Source organism: Tupaia chinensis, unplaced genomic scaffold (genome assembly GCF_000334495.1).
Source record: "Tupaia chinensis unplaced genomic scaffold, TupChi_1.0 Scaffold000366_1, whole genome shotgun sequence".
NCBI classification, from domain to species: Eukaryota; Metazoa; Chordata; class Mammalia; order Scandentia; family Tupaiidae; genus Tupaia; species Tupaia belangeri.
In genome coordinates, this window is record NW_006159863.1 from 2,688,983 (window position 1) to 2,707,711 (window position 18,729).

Consider the following 18,729-nt stretch of genomic DNA (forward strand, 5'->3'; position numbering starts at 1 on the left):
TCTCTCTCTTTCTGGCGAGTACACACACCCTATAGCAAAAACCTCTCCCCCACCCCCCACCCCCCAAAAAAAGCAAAATAATACAAACTGTTTTCACAAACACTTCATATATCTGAAAATAAAATGTAAGGATAAAATGGAGAAACTTTTGGAATTTACCAGTACTTACCCTAGCCCCAAAGCCAAAACGTGAGAAAGGAAGAGGGATGGAATGAACACTTTCAGAAATTCTGCAGAGAAAATACCCCCTTTCTTCATGGCTCCACTTTTCCTCATGCTTAAAGACACAGAGCGTTTAGGGTGCCTGAAGTGGAACTCCCTGAGAAAGAAAGCCAGGTGTCAGAAACGCATTTGCTACAATATTGTGGAGGTTCCCGGGCCTACTGCATATGAGAATGTGAACGAGATCGACTGTGCCTACTGAAAAGAACAGATGAGAACTTACTTGGGTGGAATGTTTTCCGGTCTACTGGACCAATCCGATACCCAGTCTGAACTTTTCTTTAAAGCTTCAACAGCTTCTTTCTCTCCTTCTACAACTTCTTCTTCTGACTGTAAAGAAGAATTCGAGCTTTAAAAAAAAAAAGAAAAAGGAAGGAAGACCAAATTTCTCCCAATACAAAGACAAATTTGGAAAGAAAACAAACTAAACTCCTAAAGTTGTGCCAGTAATGTCGATGTAAGAAACATGCTGCTTTTCTAAAAGGGCCGAGAAAATGATCTCAGATTAGAGTATTCAAACATCTTAAAAAGAGCCTGAGTGGGGCTGGCACGTGGCACGGTGGTTAGGGGCGCTGGACTCCCACATGGCTGACTGCAGTTCGAGTCCTGCACCTGATAGCTTGCTTTCTCACTTTCCTTCTCTCTCTCTTTCTCACTCTGTCCCTCTCTGGTCAAATTAAAATAAAGGTTTTTTGTTTGTTTGTTCGTTTTTTAAAGAATGTATAAAATAAATAAATAAATTTTAAAAAAGAAAAATAATCTGAGTGAGCTCCCTTGTTATATCCAAACATAAAACATGAAAAAATTGTATTTTGAGATAAAACACTAACTGAAATACTAAAAATCTGTTTCTAACTACTGAATCTGGGTACCCATAGAAGTATACTACACTATTCTCTTTACCTTTGTATGTATTTTAACATTTTTATAATTTTAAAAAAAGGGAGAGCCCAGCAGTTGGTGTAATGGCTACGTCGCTGGACTCCCATGTAGTCGACCGTGGTTCGAGTCCTGGGCCCAGTTGCTTAAACTCATGCCAGGAGTGTGTACGTGCTGTGTCCAAGATCCCAAGAGAAGAATGGAGGAGAAGGGACTGTGGTGTGGCCATCCCCCATGGAGGTGATTTCTCGCTTTCTGTCTCCCTGTCTCTCTCTGTCTTTCTGGCGAGCGCACGTGCACTATAGCAAAAACCTCTCAAAAAAAAAAAAAAGGGAACATATCAAAAAAGACACACTAACAAAAATAAGTGATAAGAAGTAAAACAAAAGTAACTGGGAGATATAATGAGAAAATAATAGTATTTATTGAACAAAGAAATGAACATGGTTCTAAACACTTTACATACAAAAATAGTAACTATTAAGATCTCATTTTAAAGATGAGGAAACTGACACATATATTAAAAGTAACTTGTCTAGATTTTCAAACTAATAAGTAGCTTGGCCAGTATTCAAAGGCATGCATACTGTCTCTAGGGTCCCCACTTTAATAAACATTACATTTCACTCTCTGGAAAACTATACTTTTTAGATAGATTCCTATCCAAATACTTTTTAAAGCTCTAAAACAATATAAATAAAAAGTTTTTTAGAATAATTTATTTTAAATCAAGTCAGAATTTCACATCTATAAATAAAAAAGAAATCCTTGGCCTAAAGTTTCAGACCAAGATTTAGGCCAAGAACAATTAAAATTTCCAGTAGCTTCTCTTTTAATAGAACCCACAGGAACGGTAATTTCCTAAAAAGAACATGGTATTATTTATTCATTTTAAAGGAATGTGATGCTGTGATCACAAACAGAAGGGTCTCAAAGCTAGGAACCATTTTCACTTTTTTTAAAAGAATCATTTATTTATTTATTCATTTAGTTTAGTTTGACCAGAGAGACACCGAGAGAGGGAGAGTGAGAAGGTAAGCCACCAGGTCCGGCACACATACCGCGGTCGCTGTGTGCGAGTCCAGTGCCTTCTGCACCACGCCACTGCCAGCCCTTCATTCTGACTTTTTATTTTGAGTTGGATTCACTCTTTCACCACAAGTTTCATTCTTTATGTAAGTAGTTAAGAAATGCAGGGCCAGCAGGTGGCACAGAGGTTAAGGCAGCTGGATTCCACATAGCCAACTCCGCGGTCTGAGCCCCAGACCCAGCGACTTGAAGATCACATCACTGGGGGAGCGATGTCTCACTTTCCCTTTCTCTCTCTCTCTCTGTTTCTCTACAGCAAACACAAGCACCTTATGGGGGGAAAAAAAAAAAGAGAAAGAAATACACAGCCTGACATAGCCCCACGATCTTCCTTTGACAGGTCTAACTCCCTGTAAAAGAGCTTCCCCAGGGGGACCAGCAGTTAGCGTAATGGCTATGTTGCTGGACTCCCACGTAGTTGACCACAGTTCACGTCCCGGACCCGGCGGCTTAAACTCACACTGGGCGCGTGTGCATGTGTGCCTAAGATCCCAAGAGGAGAATGGAGGAGAAGGGATTGCGGCATGGCCATCCCCCGCTGGGGGGTGATTTCTCGCTTTCTGTCTCTTTGTCTCTTTCTGTCCTTCTGGCGAGCGCACGTGCCCTATAGTGAAAACCTCTCAAAAAAAAAAAAAAAAAAAAAAGAAAAGAAAAAAGAGCTTCCCCAGGAAAGGAGTTTCAGAGAGTCTCTACATACAGATGGTCCCTTTCTTACTATGGAAACCAGGGTAAAACCCCCGTGGATATCTGTCCCCCTTGCTGGTACCACCCTTATCTCGTTCTGCTGAACTTGGCAAATCCCACTGAACGACACAATGTAGCATTTAGGATTAAGCTCTTTCCATTGGGTATTGAGATTACTCAGAATCATGAGTTGGCTCTTTGGAGAAACACTGAAATCATCCTAAATCAAACACAATAAGTCGTTAGAATTTACTTCCAGACCAGTTTGTGTGAACTCAGTGTCTGACTATACTCAGCATGCTCTAGGTCACTTCAGTTGACAGTTTCCTATTTTGGCCTCACATGTTTCTTTAAAACCGCTCAAAGATTTAGGTTTACATTTTGTTACAAGTTATTATTTCATACTTTATAAAACAAAATGAATATATTCTAAAGTTGTTTTCTAAGATGATGTCATTTTTTCAGTTGGATGAAACAAAGTTATATTAGGATTAGTATTTAAAAAAAAAAAAAAAACTGGGTAAGTTTATCCTTTTTTTTTGGTTTAAGGTTCTTGCCATAGGGCACATGTGCTTGTTGGGGTGGGTGGGTGAGCGAGACCAAAATCACTACCACAGGGGATGACTGCACCACAATGCCTTCTCTTCCACTCTCTTCCTGGGATTTTGAGCATGCATGCACGTGTGCCCAGCATGACTCTCAAGCAGCCAGGTCCAAGACACGAACCATAGTTGGCCATGTGAGAGTCCAGGGCTTTAACCACCGTGCCACATGCTGGCCCTATGATAAATGTATTCTAATGCGTACTTTAAGAACCGGAGTCCTAAACTCCCCTCATTGACTACTGTGTTTCCTTTTAATGATCTTAAATTTATCACTTTTGGATTTTAGATTGCTTTCCAGTTCTTGGAATTCCAGAAGATGGTAATAATGTAACTGAATGACTGTAAGAGCTTTAGTTGAACCAATGACCCTCTCTCTACACCTACATCAAGAAGATTGATCATTTTAGACTATTTTCACGTGTAATCACTTAAGCTTTCCTTCTTGGGCCACCTCAAGTTCTCTCAGGTCTCTAAACACAGATATTAAACGCATGTTCAGATCAACGTACAGATGAGCCAGTTATTCAAGAGGGAGTAAGGATATTTTCAGTTTGGGTCACCTTCCAATGAAGCCCAACAGTCTAGCCTCTTGGGTTTCAGAAACAGTATGTAAAAATGTCTTCAAGAGGGACCAGCAGATGGTGTGATGGTTATATCGCTGGACTCCCATGTAGCCAACCACGGTTCAAGTAGGAGATGCGGCAGCTTAAAAATTCATGTGGGGCATGTGTGTGTGTGTGGATGCTGAAAATTCTGAGAGGAGAAGGGATTGTGGCATGGCCACCTCCGCCCCCAAGGGAGTGATTTCTTGCTTTCTGTCTCTCTGGCGAGCACATGCACCCTATAGCAAAAAGTCTCTCTCAAAAAAAAAATCTTCAAGTGACATCTATAGTTCATTTTCTGCTATAAAACTGAAGCCCCTGAGAACCATCAACCTCAAAGAACAATTTGATCTTTTTCCTCCTTTAAAATTTTTGCCGTAAGACGTGTGTGTTTGCTAGAAAGAGGCAGAAACGGAGAGAGAAGGAAAATGAGAAATCACCCCCCATAGGGAAACGGCCATGCTGCAATCCCTTCACTATTCTCCTCTTGGAATTTTGGGCACACACACATACACATGTACACACATACAAACACACACACATACACATGCACATACACATGCATGCATGCATACACACATACATGCACGTACACTTACACACACACACAGCATGTTTTTCAAATTGCTGGGTCCAGGACTCGAACTGTGGAGTCAGCTATGTGGGATCCAGCACCTTAATCACCACACTACCAGCTTGTCTGGTTCTTTTTCCTAAATGTATTCCTTTGGCTTCTCCATACCATAAGTCTCCAGCCAACTTTTAGTTCATTCTCATGACCTTGTAAGTGTGCCTCTGACTCCATCTCATCCGTTGACTTATTTTAGAAGGAACCAGGATGCAAACTTTGAAAGATCGGCTTCAGTCCTGGCTCTCTCACGCTTGCTTTGTGATCTTATAAATGTAACTTGAGGGGCCACCAGGTGGTGCAGTGTTTGGGCCACTGGCAGGACTCCATTCTTTTCTTTTTGTTTTTTTTATGCCAGAGGGCACATGTATATACAAGAGAGACAGAAAAAGATATATGCAAGAGAGAGAGAGAAACCCCCAATGGAGCCTGGTCATGCCCATCAGGATCCTGGGCATGTATGTGATGCTCTTTGAGCTGATGAGGCTAGGACCTGAGCCCTGGTTGGTCATGTGGGATCTGGCGCTCTCTTCACAGTGCCTAACCTTAGCTGCCCTGTTGGACCAGTAGGCTGTATTATAGTGTGCTTATTTAACTCTGAACTATACCATGGCACTTCGTATTGAGTGAACATTGCTCAGATCACATTTTGGAAAATGCTAACCTGGTCTTTCAACCTGTCTCCACAAAATATGGTTTGAAGACATCTTCCTCAGAAAAGACTACAGCATAGGGAACAGCAGGTGGCGTGGTGGTTAAGGTGCTGGACGCTCCCACATGGCTGACCACAGTTCAAGTCCCAGACCTGGTAGCTTGCTTTCTCACTTTCCCTCTCTGTCTCTCTGGTCAAATTAAAAATGAATGAATGAATAAAATGAAATAAAATAAATCTTTGAAAAAAAAAAAGAAAAGACTGCAGCATAGAATTAATTTCATTTCTCTGCTGGATTCCTTTCTGCACTTTTGCCATGCACACTTCATACACTTTCCCCACATGATAGGTTAACGCCCATGGCCAGACGGACATACGCAAGCCAGCAATTCAGCAACTCTAGTCAGATCATCTTACTATACAAGAGCCTTGCCAATATAAGCAGATCATAAAATAAATTTGTTTTCAATCCACAGATTTCTCTAGATTTCAGAAAATAGCAAAAATAGGCCATATTTAAAGCATGGCAAAATCGTGCAACCTTCTGAAATAGAAAGAGCAGTGGGTGGATCCCAGATAACATGCAAAATATTTCTGGTGCACAGGGGCCCAGGCCGCTGTACAGCGAGAACCTCACGAAACAAGGATTTGTTCAAACTCACTCTAGGACCTTACTTAACACCAGAGAAGATGGCCACGGCTCCTGTCCTGAAGCATTATGCTCTAATGACACTTTCAGGTGACATGACACATCAATGCGGATAAGGGCTGGCTATGAATATTCTCAACCATTAGCAATAACTATATAATTAGCAATAATTATATACTTACTATATTTTAAGTTAAATAATATAAACATTCTTAAGACTTTAATACTAAATATACCTACATTTCAGGTAACTCCTACTTTTTATTTTATTTATTTATTTTTAAAAGAATTAATTTAATTAATCATTATTGTTTTTTAAAATTTGTTATAGGCCATGTACACTTACAAGAGAGAGAGAGAGACAGAGAGAGCAAGCAAGTCACTGGGCCTGGGACTTGAACCGCAGTCAGCCATGTGGGAGTCTAGTGCCCCAACTACCATGCCACCTGTTGGCTCCTATTTATTTTATTTTTAAAATATTTTTGCCATAGAGCACGTGTGCTTGCTAGAAAGACAGAGGGAAACTGAGAAGTAACTTTCCCAGGGGATGGACATGCCCCAATCCATTTTTCTCTAGGGATTTTGGGCATGCACACATGCCCAGAGTACCTTTCGAGCCACTGGATCTGGGACTTGAACCACACAGTTGTTCATGTGGGATCCAGTGCTTTACCTACCATGCCACCTGCTAGCCTCCTTTATTTACATTCTTTAAGGTAAGGAAACCTACATAATTTTGATTTAATTTTATCTCTAGCTTTTTTTTTTTTTTTTTTTTTTGCTTATAGGACATGTGTGCTCATCAGAGAGAAAGCGAGATATCACCCTCTGGGGGGATGGTCATCCACAATCGCTTCTCCTCCATTCTCCTCCTAGGATCCTGGCACACATGCATCTGTGCCGGGTGTGAGTTTAAGCTGCCAGGTCTGGGACTCATATGGGAGTCCAGCAACATAACCATTACAACCATCTGCTGGTCCCTAGCTCTAGTTTTAAAAAATCCACCAAAGAAGTCATTGTTCTGATTTCAGATGCAGATAAAGTTTTCACACCCGATTCTAATGATATCTTTGTTTTCATTTATTTTGTGATTTTAAAAAAGATGACCTTAGGGTCCAGCAGTTAGCCTAATAGCTACGTCGCTGGACTTCCACATAGTCAACTGTGGTTTGAGTCCTGGACCCGGTGGCTTAAACTCACGCCAGGCACGTGTGCATGCATGCCCTGGATCCTGAGAGGAGAATGGAGGAGAAGGGATTGTGGCGTGGCCATCGCCCCTGGGGGGTGATTTCTCGTTTTCTGTCTCTCTAGTGAGTGCATGCACTCTATAGCAAAAACCTCTCAAAAAAAAAAAAAAAAAAAAGATGACCTTACACAAGACATCTGTCTCAGTTTTTCTACTTGTAAACTAAAGAAACAAGCCTGGACTACCAGAATGATATCTCACAGACAGGAATTTTACGTTCTTTTAGGGTGATTATCCTCAGCTGTAAAGGAGTCCAACAAGAAACATGTCATCCCTAATAAATCCCCCAAACCAGGAATTCAATAATAAAACAGCTTCTAACTACCCTTAAAAGTCTTCTTATTCATGTGTATGTGTATATGTATATACACACGCACACACACACATTTTAGTTTTTTGTCATGGGGCACGTGCACTTGCTAGAGACAGAGAGGGAAAGAAGTGACTGCCCCTGGCAAGGATGGCCACTCCACAGTCTCTTCTCCCTTATTCTCTCAGAATTTTGGCCACGCGGGCACACATCTGGCATGCTTTTTAGGTCACCAGGTCTGGGACTTGAAACAGAGTCGGCCATACAGGATCCAGCACCTTAACCACATCACCTAGTGGCCCTCTTTATGTATTTTAGCAAAACAATTACTTAAGAAAGTTGCACCTTTCCTAATTACTTATATTACATCAGATAACAAATACACACACACACACACACCTGAGAGCTGTGGTCCCTGCTGGTGTGCATTTCCACATCAAACATGATCTGCCCATCTTCCTGTGGGGAAGGGCTAAAAAAAGAAAGAATTCAGCCATTAGTTGTTTGTTTTTAAGTTTACTTATTGCTTTCATGAAAGAGAGTCAAAAAAGGGGCCAGGTAATGGCACAGCAATAACACAACTAGATCTCATGGAAAAGGTTCTGGGTTTGCCTCCTGGGAGCTCCCAGAGGCACATGCCCATGATCTGGGCTGGCTGGAACCACAAGTAGAACAAGGGGGGAGCCTGTCTCTCATGGAAGAAATAAATGAATAAAACTATTACTTTTTTTTTTTTAAAAGAGAGACAGCTGAGAGGAAAAAGACGAGCACCATCAACAAGGTCTCAGATTGCAATCCTCTCCACAGCTTTCCCAGCCAGCCAGAGTCCCTGCTATGTGGCTTCCATGTGGCTTCAGCATCATGGATTGAGGCATTAATACTGCACCACCATGGCTGGGCCTCACCATTAGTTTTATTCTTATTCTGACAAATGATTTGGCCTCTATGGAAATTAAAAAATTAAGTTACAGCAATATGGCTTTCAAAAAGCAGTAAACTAGGAAGTATAATCTCACACAGAAAACTGCATAAGTGGCTAAATGAAATAGAGCACTCTTTTAAAAAAAAAAGAATTATTTTATTTAATTGTATTCATTGTTATTATTTTATTTTTCAAAGTTGACCAGAGAGAGACAGAGAGAGGAAAAGTGAGAATGGAAGGTGCCAGGTCTGGGACTGGAACCGCCGTCAGCCGTGTGGGAGTCCAGCTGCCTTAATCACTAAGCCACCTGGTGGCTCCAAAACAGACTACACTTATGACCAAGATGCTGACTTTTTCAGTCATGGTGATTTCCTTCACAATGATAAGTTTGCTAAGGAAATATTACCTAAAAACTGTCACACTTTATTCATTTTTCCAGAAGGATAAAATGATCTTCAAATTCAGAAACCTAGTTTGGGCTTCTTTTTCTCAAATTTCTTTCATTATTAAATAATTCACAACCAGCAGTTCTTGAAACAAGAAAAACAGTTCTAAAAGACTGTTTCAAAGGGTCTTCAACATTCTAATTGCTCTCATAACACTATTAGGATGCATTTGCCTTTTTCATTCTCATCCTCTCGTGAATATATAGAGAAGTTTTCCAAAGGCTACACGGTATGTGGCATCGCAGCAGACCAAATGCTGAAGTAGGTAAGAACCTGGCTGCTTCTATTAAGCCAGATGGTGAAGAGACTGGCAAAGATATAAAGTAATGCCAAATAGTCTTACAAATTTTTTTGGTTATAGGAAACAGTTATTTAAAGAGTTATGTTAAAAATGCAATAGTTTACTATAATATTTAAACGCTTTTTCTTTTTAAAGAATTATTAATTTAATTCCATTTGTCATCATTGTTTTTTAATTTGACCAGAGAAAGAGAGAGAAAGAAAGGGAAAATGAGAAAACAAGCTGCCAGGTCCGGCACTCAAATTGAGGTAGGCCATGTGAGAATTCAGCGTCTTTAACCACCATGCCACCTGCTGGCTCCTTGAATGCTTACTTTTAATTTCCTTTTTAAAATTGTTTTTATTTTTAGTTTTTGTTAAATTTGCCAGAGGGCACGTGTTCGCTCACCAGAAAGACAGAGAGAGAGAGAGAGAGAGAGAGAGAGAGCAAGAAATCACCCCCCGGGGGGATGGCCATGTCACAATCCCTTCTCCTCCATTCTCCACTCAGGATCTTAGGCACACTCGCATACGCACCTGGCGTGAGTTTAAGCCGCTGGGTCCGGGACTCGAACCACGGTCGACTACATGGGAGTCCAGCGACAAAGCCATTATGCCAACTGCTGGTTCTGTGGATCCAGCTGCCTTAATCACCAGCCCCTAGACTGGTCCCAGTTTTAATGTCTAAGATAGTAAATACCAAAATATATAACTTACATATCAAAGTTCTATGGAGTTCCTAATAATCTGTAAGAGTGTAAAGGGGTATTGAGACTAAAGTCAGAACCACTCTTCTACTTACTTCAGAAATATTAACATCACTGAGAATTATATAAGCTCCTATCTGAATATCAAACCTTTATGATAGTACAAAATATATTCTCAGAACTACAGAAAGTTACAGATAAATTCTTAAAAACACATGATCCCAAACTGTACTTGATCCAACAGCTGAACACAATGTGCTAAGTTCTTATCTTAGCTTCATCAATGGGTCCTGTGTAACCACAGCGAGTCACTGACTTTCACTACAAACTTCCCACCCAAAATCCAACATTAAATATAGATGAAAAATAGAGTTTAACTCAAAGAAATAGCTATCAACTATTAATGTTCCCAAAAGCATGTGTACAATGTTAATACACATAGATGGTGGTGAGACTGACTTAAACCTAAGTAAGATCACCAGAAATTTATGAGTCTGGACCTCAGAGTTTCATTATACTGACACTGGACGTTCTTGAACATGAACAGAAAAAGAGAAAAGCTGGTTCTATACCAAAAACACATCACATGTACTTAGAAAACTTGGGTGTTGAACTGGAAATGTCAGGCTGTTGCAGACAAAGCAACCAGAATGAGACACTCCGGATGTCCTCCGTTTACTTCATGCCCCTAAGACTGCTGGGTTCACAGCCAGATATCCAGATGACCAGGCTAAGGCAGAGTGACAGGTTGACTCTGCCAGAAGCACTGCTCTACTATACTCTTCACCACTGGCAACCGTTTCGCTTATGACACTCGACTTCCCCCGATAAACTGTTTACTACCCCTAACAATGTGGAATGCTTTAAAGCTCCAACCTCGGTTCATGTATTAGGATCAACTAAGGAGCTTTTAAAATATTTGAATAGTTTGGGGCCAGCAGGAGGCATGGTGGTTGAGGGTGCTAGACTCTCACATGGCTGACCACAGTTCAAGTCCTGGACCTGGTGGCTTGCTTTCTCTCTCTCTCTCTCTCTCACACACACACACGCACACACACACACACACACACACACACACACTTTCTCTTGCATTCTGTTTCTCTCTGGTCAAATTAAAAAGAAAGAAAGAAAGTTAAATAAAATAATTCTTTAAAAAAATTTCTTTGGATATTTCTACTCTTCCCCTAACAACCAAATAAGATGCTCTAGGGATGGTGTCTGTGTACTGGTATTTTTAAAGGCTTCTGGGTAAATCTGTGTACAGTCATTGCTGAAACCCCCCACAAAAGGGTAAAACATAAAAAATACAAGGGCTAGCCTTCCAGCAGCAATGGAGTGATAAAAATATATGCATCTAAACACTTCTAAATTGAAAATGCTGGGTTGTTGGAAAAGTCATGATATATTTCTCTCTCTCTCTCTCTCTCTTTTTTTTTTTAAGAGGTTTTTGCTATAGGACACATGCACTTGCCAGAAAGACAGAAAAACAAAAAGTGAGAAATCACCCCCCAGGGAGGATGGCCACACCACAATCCCTTCTCTTCCATTCTCCTCTTGGGATCTTGGGCATGCATACACATATGCCTTGGTGTGATTTTAACCCACAGGGTCTGGGACTTGAACCATGGTCAACTACATGGGAGTCCAGTGATGTTACCATTATGCCATCTGCTGGTCCCCCTCTTTCATTCTGTTTCTCTCTGGTCAAATTAAAAAGAAAGAAAGAAAGTTAAATAAAATAATTCTTTAAAAAAATTTCTTTGGATATTTCTACTCTTCCCCTAACAACCAAATAAGATGCTCTAGGGATGGTGTCTGTGTACTGGTATTTTTAAAGGCTTCTGGGTAAATCTGTGTACAGTCATTGCTGAAACCCCCCACAAAAGGGTAAAACATAAAAAATACAAGGGCTAGCCTTCCAGCAGCAATGGAGTGATAAAAATATATGCATCTAAACACTTCTAAATTGAAAATGCTGGGTTGTTGGAAAAGTCATGATATATTTCTCTCTCTCTCTCTCTCTCTTTTTTTTTTTAAGAGGTTTTTGCTATAGGACACATGCACTTGCCAGAAAGACAGAAAAACAAAAAGTGAGAAATCACCCCCCAGGGAGGATGGCCACACCACAATCCCTTCTCTTCCATTCTCCTCTTGGGATCTTGGGCATGCATACACATATGCCTTGGTGTGATTTTAACCCACAGGGTCTGGGACTTGAACCATGGTCAACTACATGGGAGTCCAGTGATGTTACCATTATGCCATCTGCTGGTCCCCATAACATATTTTTCTATGCAAAAATGCATCATGACTGTTTTGATGGCCCAATATGCAGAAGCTCCGGGACTAATATCCAACAATCCTAAAACTTTTCCACTTATGAGAAACACTTTCCAACAACTTCAAATGTAGAGATGTATGGCAATTTAAATGACATGAATTTTAAAGACCTTTAAATGACTGTGTGTTAGTTCGAATTCCCAGGAGAGCACTGCTGAGCTAGAGTTCTAGGCCTCCTCTGAAAGATGACCGGTAGCCCAGAGCCTGAGAAATGTAAAATGAGGAACAGAAAAATGTTCAAAACCATTTGCCACACCTCTTTTCACATGTTCAGAAACCTAGCTTAACCACAAGATGGGATGGCGAATTTTTATTTGATCACATTATAAATGCAACCACAAATGAAGTAAGGTGGCCAGACAGGTAAGTAGGTAACTTGTTCCCTCTGCTCAACGACAGCGACAGGTAAATGGACACACTGGTACCCACAGCAGAACTCTGGAAATCCGTCAGCGAGTCCCACAGGACAAATACCAGATGCATCTCCATTCTGAAAGAGTGATCACGTTGTACTGGAATCAATGGAAAACTGCTCATAAAAGAGCCATCTCAGGATCAGCAGATGGCATAATGGTTGCATCGCTGGACTCCCACATAGTTGACTGCGGTTCGAGTCCCAGACCTGGCGGCTTGAAACTCATGCCAGGCGTGTGGATTTTAAGTGCCCAAACTCCAGAGAAGAGAATGGAGGAGAAAGGACTGCGGCATGGCCATCCCCCCAGGGAGTGATTTCCTGCTTTCTGTCTCTCTGGCGAGCACACACGCCCTGTCGCAAAAATCTCTCTACCAAAAAAAAGTAAGAAAAAGAAAGAAAGAAAAGAGCCATCTCCTCTGGTTCTGCTAGTGACAAGAACAAGGACAAGTCAGAGGTGACCGGGGTGGCAGCTGTGTGCAGCGTGCTGGACCGCACACCTATGTTCTAGTTTTCTTGGTAGTGTGAGTGGATCATAAGTCATGCACGAAGTCTCAGCATGATGTAACTGATTTCTCCTTTTTAAAATTTATTTCTGTAAGTAATGTGTGTTATACACACAGTTTTTTTTTTTTACAAAACACGAAAATGTTAAGGATAATAACCATAATTATATCACCAAAGAGAATCACTCCTTACATTTAGAAAGGTTTCCCTAATCTCTTCGCTATGCGTATGCGTTTTCTGCCCAGTTAATACTAGTTAAGTATTCATTAACCAGAAGATTATTCAGTACCCCATAGCTAACACTGCGGCTGGCTGTCAGTGTACTAGAATTTTTAAAAGCCATGTAATATCTCTGGAGTGAAAAAGCTTATGCTGAGAAATAAATTAATGACTTGGTTTCTTTCTGCTCAAGCATCTCTCTGTATCCTTACTCTGTCACCATAAGCAGCTCCCTAATCAGTGGAATTAGTTTCTCTGAGCCAAATATAGAAAAATGGGGTCTGAAATAAAACTTCCTCTGAGGAAACAAAATCGCCTTCAAAAGGCTCTGTCTTGTCAGACCTTGCTTACTGCTTTCACTGTGCAAGTCCAGCTATGACCTGAGTCGATCTGAAGTTCCTGTGAGTCCAACATTCACTGAGTGTCTGCTATGTGCCAGCGCCATTACTGCAAAGAGTATGAGAAAACGAAATATGACCCCTGCCTTTTGAAGCCTCAGTCTAGAAGGACAGACAGACAGAAACAGAGGTAATTGTCATTCAAGGGAGAATGTGACCTGTGAAACAGGGACTCAAAGGAAAATGGAAGAAAGCTTAACTCTATAAATTAACATTTACATCACTAAATTTTAAACTGATAAACATCTAAAAACACTACAATACGGATTAAGAAAAGTGACAATCTGAGGAAAAACAGTGGGCACTCCAGTACCTGTCAATCAGTTGTCTGACGGAAACACGCGTGCTGCAACAGATTGTGAGACATATTTTGTTAAGTGGAGATGTAAGGAAATAAAACGTTTCTAAAGATAATTAGCCTTTAACTCGTCTGTTCCCTGAATTAGACAAAACGCAGACCTCGCTCACCTGTCACAGTGGGAACTGCCTCTTGAACTGCTCTGCCCTGACTCGTGCTGCGCATCCAGAAGGATCTTCTCCATGTCTCCATTGTGGATGGAGGATGACGACGGTACGTGCTCCAGCCCCCCGTTTTTCCCATTGCCGTTATCATTCCCATTGCTGCTGTTCATGGGGAGCTCCACCCAGGAACCTGTTGGACGAGTCAGATAAGTTAACCACGGCAGAACTGCAGTCTGTCCCCTGTGCACGCTGATGTGAACATGGGGAGTTCAGATAAGAATTTGATTCGCCTCAAGCAAAATGTGGATGTACGCTGAAGAAAATAAGCGAGAAGCCAATGAAGCCTAAAAAGCCTGCATTGTTGTGTTCCTGAAGGAGCTCATGCAATCAACCACTGAGAAGCAGCTAGAACTCTAAGACCTTAGAGAATGCATCTTTCCGCTAATTATTCTCTCTGGTTAAAGCGTAATTTACACAAGATCAACACTACTGAAAACTCTTGAGGTTGCTTTTCCAAAACTAAATAGTTTCTTTGCTACTCACAATCTACTTACCTTTTAGTATTTTACACATATACGTACAAATTTTGGGCATATATGGGACGTGTCATCACACATGTATACGCACATGTAATTTTTCCTTTCTTTTTCTAAGTTTTGTGATAGAGTGTATGCACTTGTCAGAGAGAGACACAGAGAGGGAGAGAGACAGGGGAGGTGAGAAATTATCCCCACAGGAGGATGGCCAAGCCTCAATCCCTCCTCCTCCATCCTCCTCTCAGGATTTGGGGAACGCATGCATGCATATGTGTACAGCATGTTTTTCAAGCTGCCAGGTCCAGGACTGGAACCACAAGGCTGGTCATGTGGGATCCAGCCACCTTAACCACCATGCACCGGCTGGCCCCTCAGACATAGTTTTTCCATAGTCTACCTGAGCTATTCAGCTGTATCTGCTTCACAAATGAAATAGCAAGCAAATCACTTAGAAACTTCATAAAGGTCATCAAAAGAAGCTAACAATGAATTCCTAATTAGCACCAACAACTGAAAAGTTCCCACAGAGGGAACCTAAATCTAATCACAAAATTTTCAAGATGTATACAAATCTGAAGCCTAAAATTAACGCAGCTAGTTCTCAACTCAATCGGATGATAATGCTAAAAATTCGCAAAAAAGCCTTGGCTCCATCTCACAGACCAGTTTCTTCCTTTCCCGTGCATCTCCGTGTTTCTAATCTTTCTCCTTTGTGTATGCACTAAACATACCTTGTGAAGTAGGCTCTCTCTCTTCTGTCCCACACGCTCTTACTTTTTAGGGTTTTCATTAAGCTCCGCTGATCTGGGGGGTAAACAGCTACGCATCAGCTCTAGGCAAACACAGAAAGTTTCTCGGGCCAATAGTAGATGAGGGTGGAGCTACAGAGAAAGGGGAAGTGACGCTAGGATCTGCACAGATCTTGAAAATATTTACTGGCCCCATGAACTTGCTAAACACATCAAGGTGCCTTCATGTTAATAAATGTTGCTAATAGGGCCAGCTCCATGGCGCAGCAGTAATAGCAGTCAAGAGAAGCCGGGTCCCACATGGTCATTGTGGTTCGATCCCAGCCTGGTGGGACTGAAACATGCTGGCACCCACGCCAGTTCCCAGGAGCAGACAGACTGGAGGGCTGGAGGTAGGGAACCATGGTGTAACGGAAGGTGCTTGTCCCACTCTTCCTCCCTCCTTCTTTCATGTGTCTGCATTCTATCATGTATTTAAAAAAAAAAATGGGTAATTGACCAATAAGCCAATTTCACAATGAAAAAAGATAGTGGTATATTTTGTTCATAATTTCCATTCCTTGCGATAAATTTTGTTTGAGAAAACGTAACCAAGCAGGTAAGTAGGGTCACCTCACTAAACTCCCAGCGGAATCATTAAGAGCAAGTTTCATGTGGCCAGCAGGTGGCATGGTGGCTAATGCTCTGGACTCCTAGATGGCCAATTGCAGTTCGAATCCCAGACCTGGAGGCTTGCTTTCCCATTTTCCCTCTTTCTCTCTTTGCCTCTCTCTGATGAACTGGAAAAAAAAATTTTTTTTTTTTTTACTTAAAAAATTGTATAGTAAAAATCAAAGAGCAAGTTCTAGAGATAAATGGGGAGTTTCATTAGTAAATGAAAACAAGGACCAGGCTGGAGATGGGACTCACTCTCTATCCACATGACCTGGCTCCAGTTTCCTCCACTGTAAAACAGAGATAGCAGTCGAGGCAGAGCCCACCTCGCAGGGCTGCTGTGAGGATTACACAGAGCAAGGCGAGTGCCTAGAAAACTACAGGTGCTCAGTTACACACCAGGTAACGAATTCATGCTGTAAAGTGTTTGGAACAGGGTTTGCTAAATAAAGTTCCCTTTTGCTTTTCATCTCAGGCAGCCCCAGCGGCTCACAGTCTCACAATCACTGCTAAGTCCTTAGGCCTGTACTGCCAAACAGCACCTCTGTACGTCTCCACTGCCTGCTTCTACACGCACGAAAACGGACATAGGCTGGAGAACTCAGAAGCACTATCGAATACAACTAGCAAAGCTATGACGGGTTTAACACTGAAAATCATTTCCTTAAATGTGTGGGGTGCCTCTTGAGCATATCAGAAATACACAAAAAGCATCCCTAAACTTAGAACACTGTAAAATATTTTAACTGGGGATTGGAGGAGAGAACATAGCACATTCAAAACAAATGGTTTCTTCGTACTCCCACTGTTTCTAGGATTTTCAAACTTTTTCTTCTTTTATTTTTAATTTTTGCCATCGGTGCATGCACTCTCTAGAGAGAGACAAAGATAGGGAAAAAGAAAAATCACTCCTCAGGGAGGATGTCTATACTGCAATCCCTTCTCCATTCTCCTTGCGGGATTTTAGGCATACGTGCACATGTACTCAGCATGATTTTCAAGCCACTAGATCTGGGATGCGAACCATAGTGTCAGCCATGTGGGCTCATGTCACCTGCTGGCCCATTCGAACTTATTACTAAGCCATGGGACCAGTTCTTCTACAGAGGCCAATGTGTAAAATCAGCAAAAGTGAACCAAAGCCAGGACTGCTTTGGCAGAACCAGAACTAAGGAACCAGGAGTTTCAGATGGGCCTCTGTGGAAGCCACTTATTCCTAAAATTTAATGCTCACTTGAGGAATCTGAGCAGGGTCGGCAGGCACTGTGCTGGTTAAGGCACTGAACTCCCACATGACCGACTGTGGTTCGAGTCCTGGACCTGGAGGCTTGCTTTCTCTCTCTCTCTCATCAAACTGAAGAATAATACATAAATAAAACTAAATAAATAATTATTTTTAAAAATTTGATCAAAAAGGAAGACTGTGACAAGATAGCCCTCACTGTTAACAATACGGTCCCTCCCTTTTTTGAGGGACTTCCAAACCAGTATCTGAGCTCTATTTTCTGCGTTCGAAGTACATAAGCACTCATAACCTAGCATGTTTTAGGAATCTGAGAAGTACAGAGAGGAGCTTAGTAAGTGGACTCTGGCACAGCCTCCACGCCCGGCAGCATGACCGGCGCATTTCCACTCCAGGCCGACCACTGCTATTAGGCACGTGTCCACACAGTGGTGAGGAGCAGAGGGGCCACCCCGTAGCATGTGACTGAGGCAGATGAATCTCACATGGCCAACTGCTTGGTTTGGGTCCCAGACCCTGCATGGTGCGTGTGTACTCAAAATCCTGAAAGGAGCCAGAGATGAAGAAGGGATTATGAAGTGACTATCCCCCGAATGGGAGAGCTTTCTGTCTCCCTCTAGAAAAAAGTAAAAGGGGGAGGAGGCAGAGACTGAAGTCAGACCCCCAATTCTATAACGTGTTAGCTGTTAAAACCTGGTCAGAGTACTTAATCTCTGTTCTAGTTTTTTCATCTGAAAATTGTACCCACATCATAAAGCTATTAGGAGGATTAAATAAAGAAAAGCACACAGAAAATAAGAAAGGTCTGTAGTATAATTATATTCTGTATAATTTTAAAATCAGGACCAGTCAGTGGCATAGTGGTTAAGGTGCTAGACTCCCACATGACTGACAGCAGCCGGAGTCCTAGACCTGGTAGCTTGAAAATCACACCAGGCATCGTGTGTGTGTGTGTGTGTGTGTCCAAAATCTCAAGAGGAGAAGGAACTAAGGCATGGCCATCCCCCCTGGAGGGTGATTTCTCACTTTCCCTCTCACTTTGTGTCTGGAGAGCACATGAACTCTATTGAAAAAAACAACTTCTAAAAGCATTTGTTTGTTTGTTTGTTTTTGTTTTTTGCTATATGGCATGTGCGCCTGCCAGAAAGAGGGAGAAAAAGAGAGGGAATGTAAGAAGTTAGCCCCTGGGGGATGACCACATAGCAGTCCCTCTCCTCCCTTCTCTCAGGACTTTGGGCATATCGGCAAGCACGCCTAGCTTCTTTTTTCTTTTTTCTTTTTTTTTTTTT

General features: G+C 41.7%; 1 protein-coding gene across 4 annotated transcripts in view; it reads right to left on the reverse strand.

Annotated features, from left to right (window-relative positions):
- BNIP3L (BCL2 interacting protein 3 like) overlaps window positions 1-18,729 on the reverse strand; it is a 31,668-nt gene that overhangs the window by 5,830 nt on the left and 7,109 nt on the right. The window contains exons 1-6 of one of the 4 annotated variants that reach the window (XM_027773734.1): window positions 15,526-15,677; window positions 14,265-14,448; window positions 14,110-14,142; window positions 7,966-8,038; window positions 446-552; window positions 170-319 (exon numbers count right to left, since the gene is read on the reverse strand). In XM_027773734.1, coding sequence (XP_027629535.1) covers window positions 170-319; window positions 446-552; window positions 7,966-8,038; window positions 14,110-14,142; window positions 14,265-14,428 — 527 coding nt within the window. In that variant the 5' untranslated portion in view covers window positions 14,429-14,448; window positions 15,526-15,677. Of the gene's footprint in view, window positions 1-169; window positions 320-445; window positions 572-7,965; window positions 8,039-14,109; window positions 14,143-14,264; window positions 14,449-15,525; window positions 15,678-18,729 lie in introns of those variants that run through there. The other 3 variants (XM_027773733.1, XM_014589645.2, XM_027773735.1) reach the window with 3 other exon arrangements.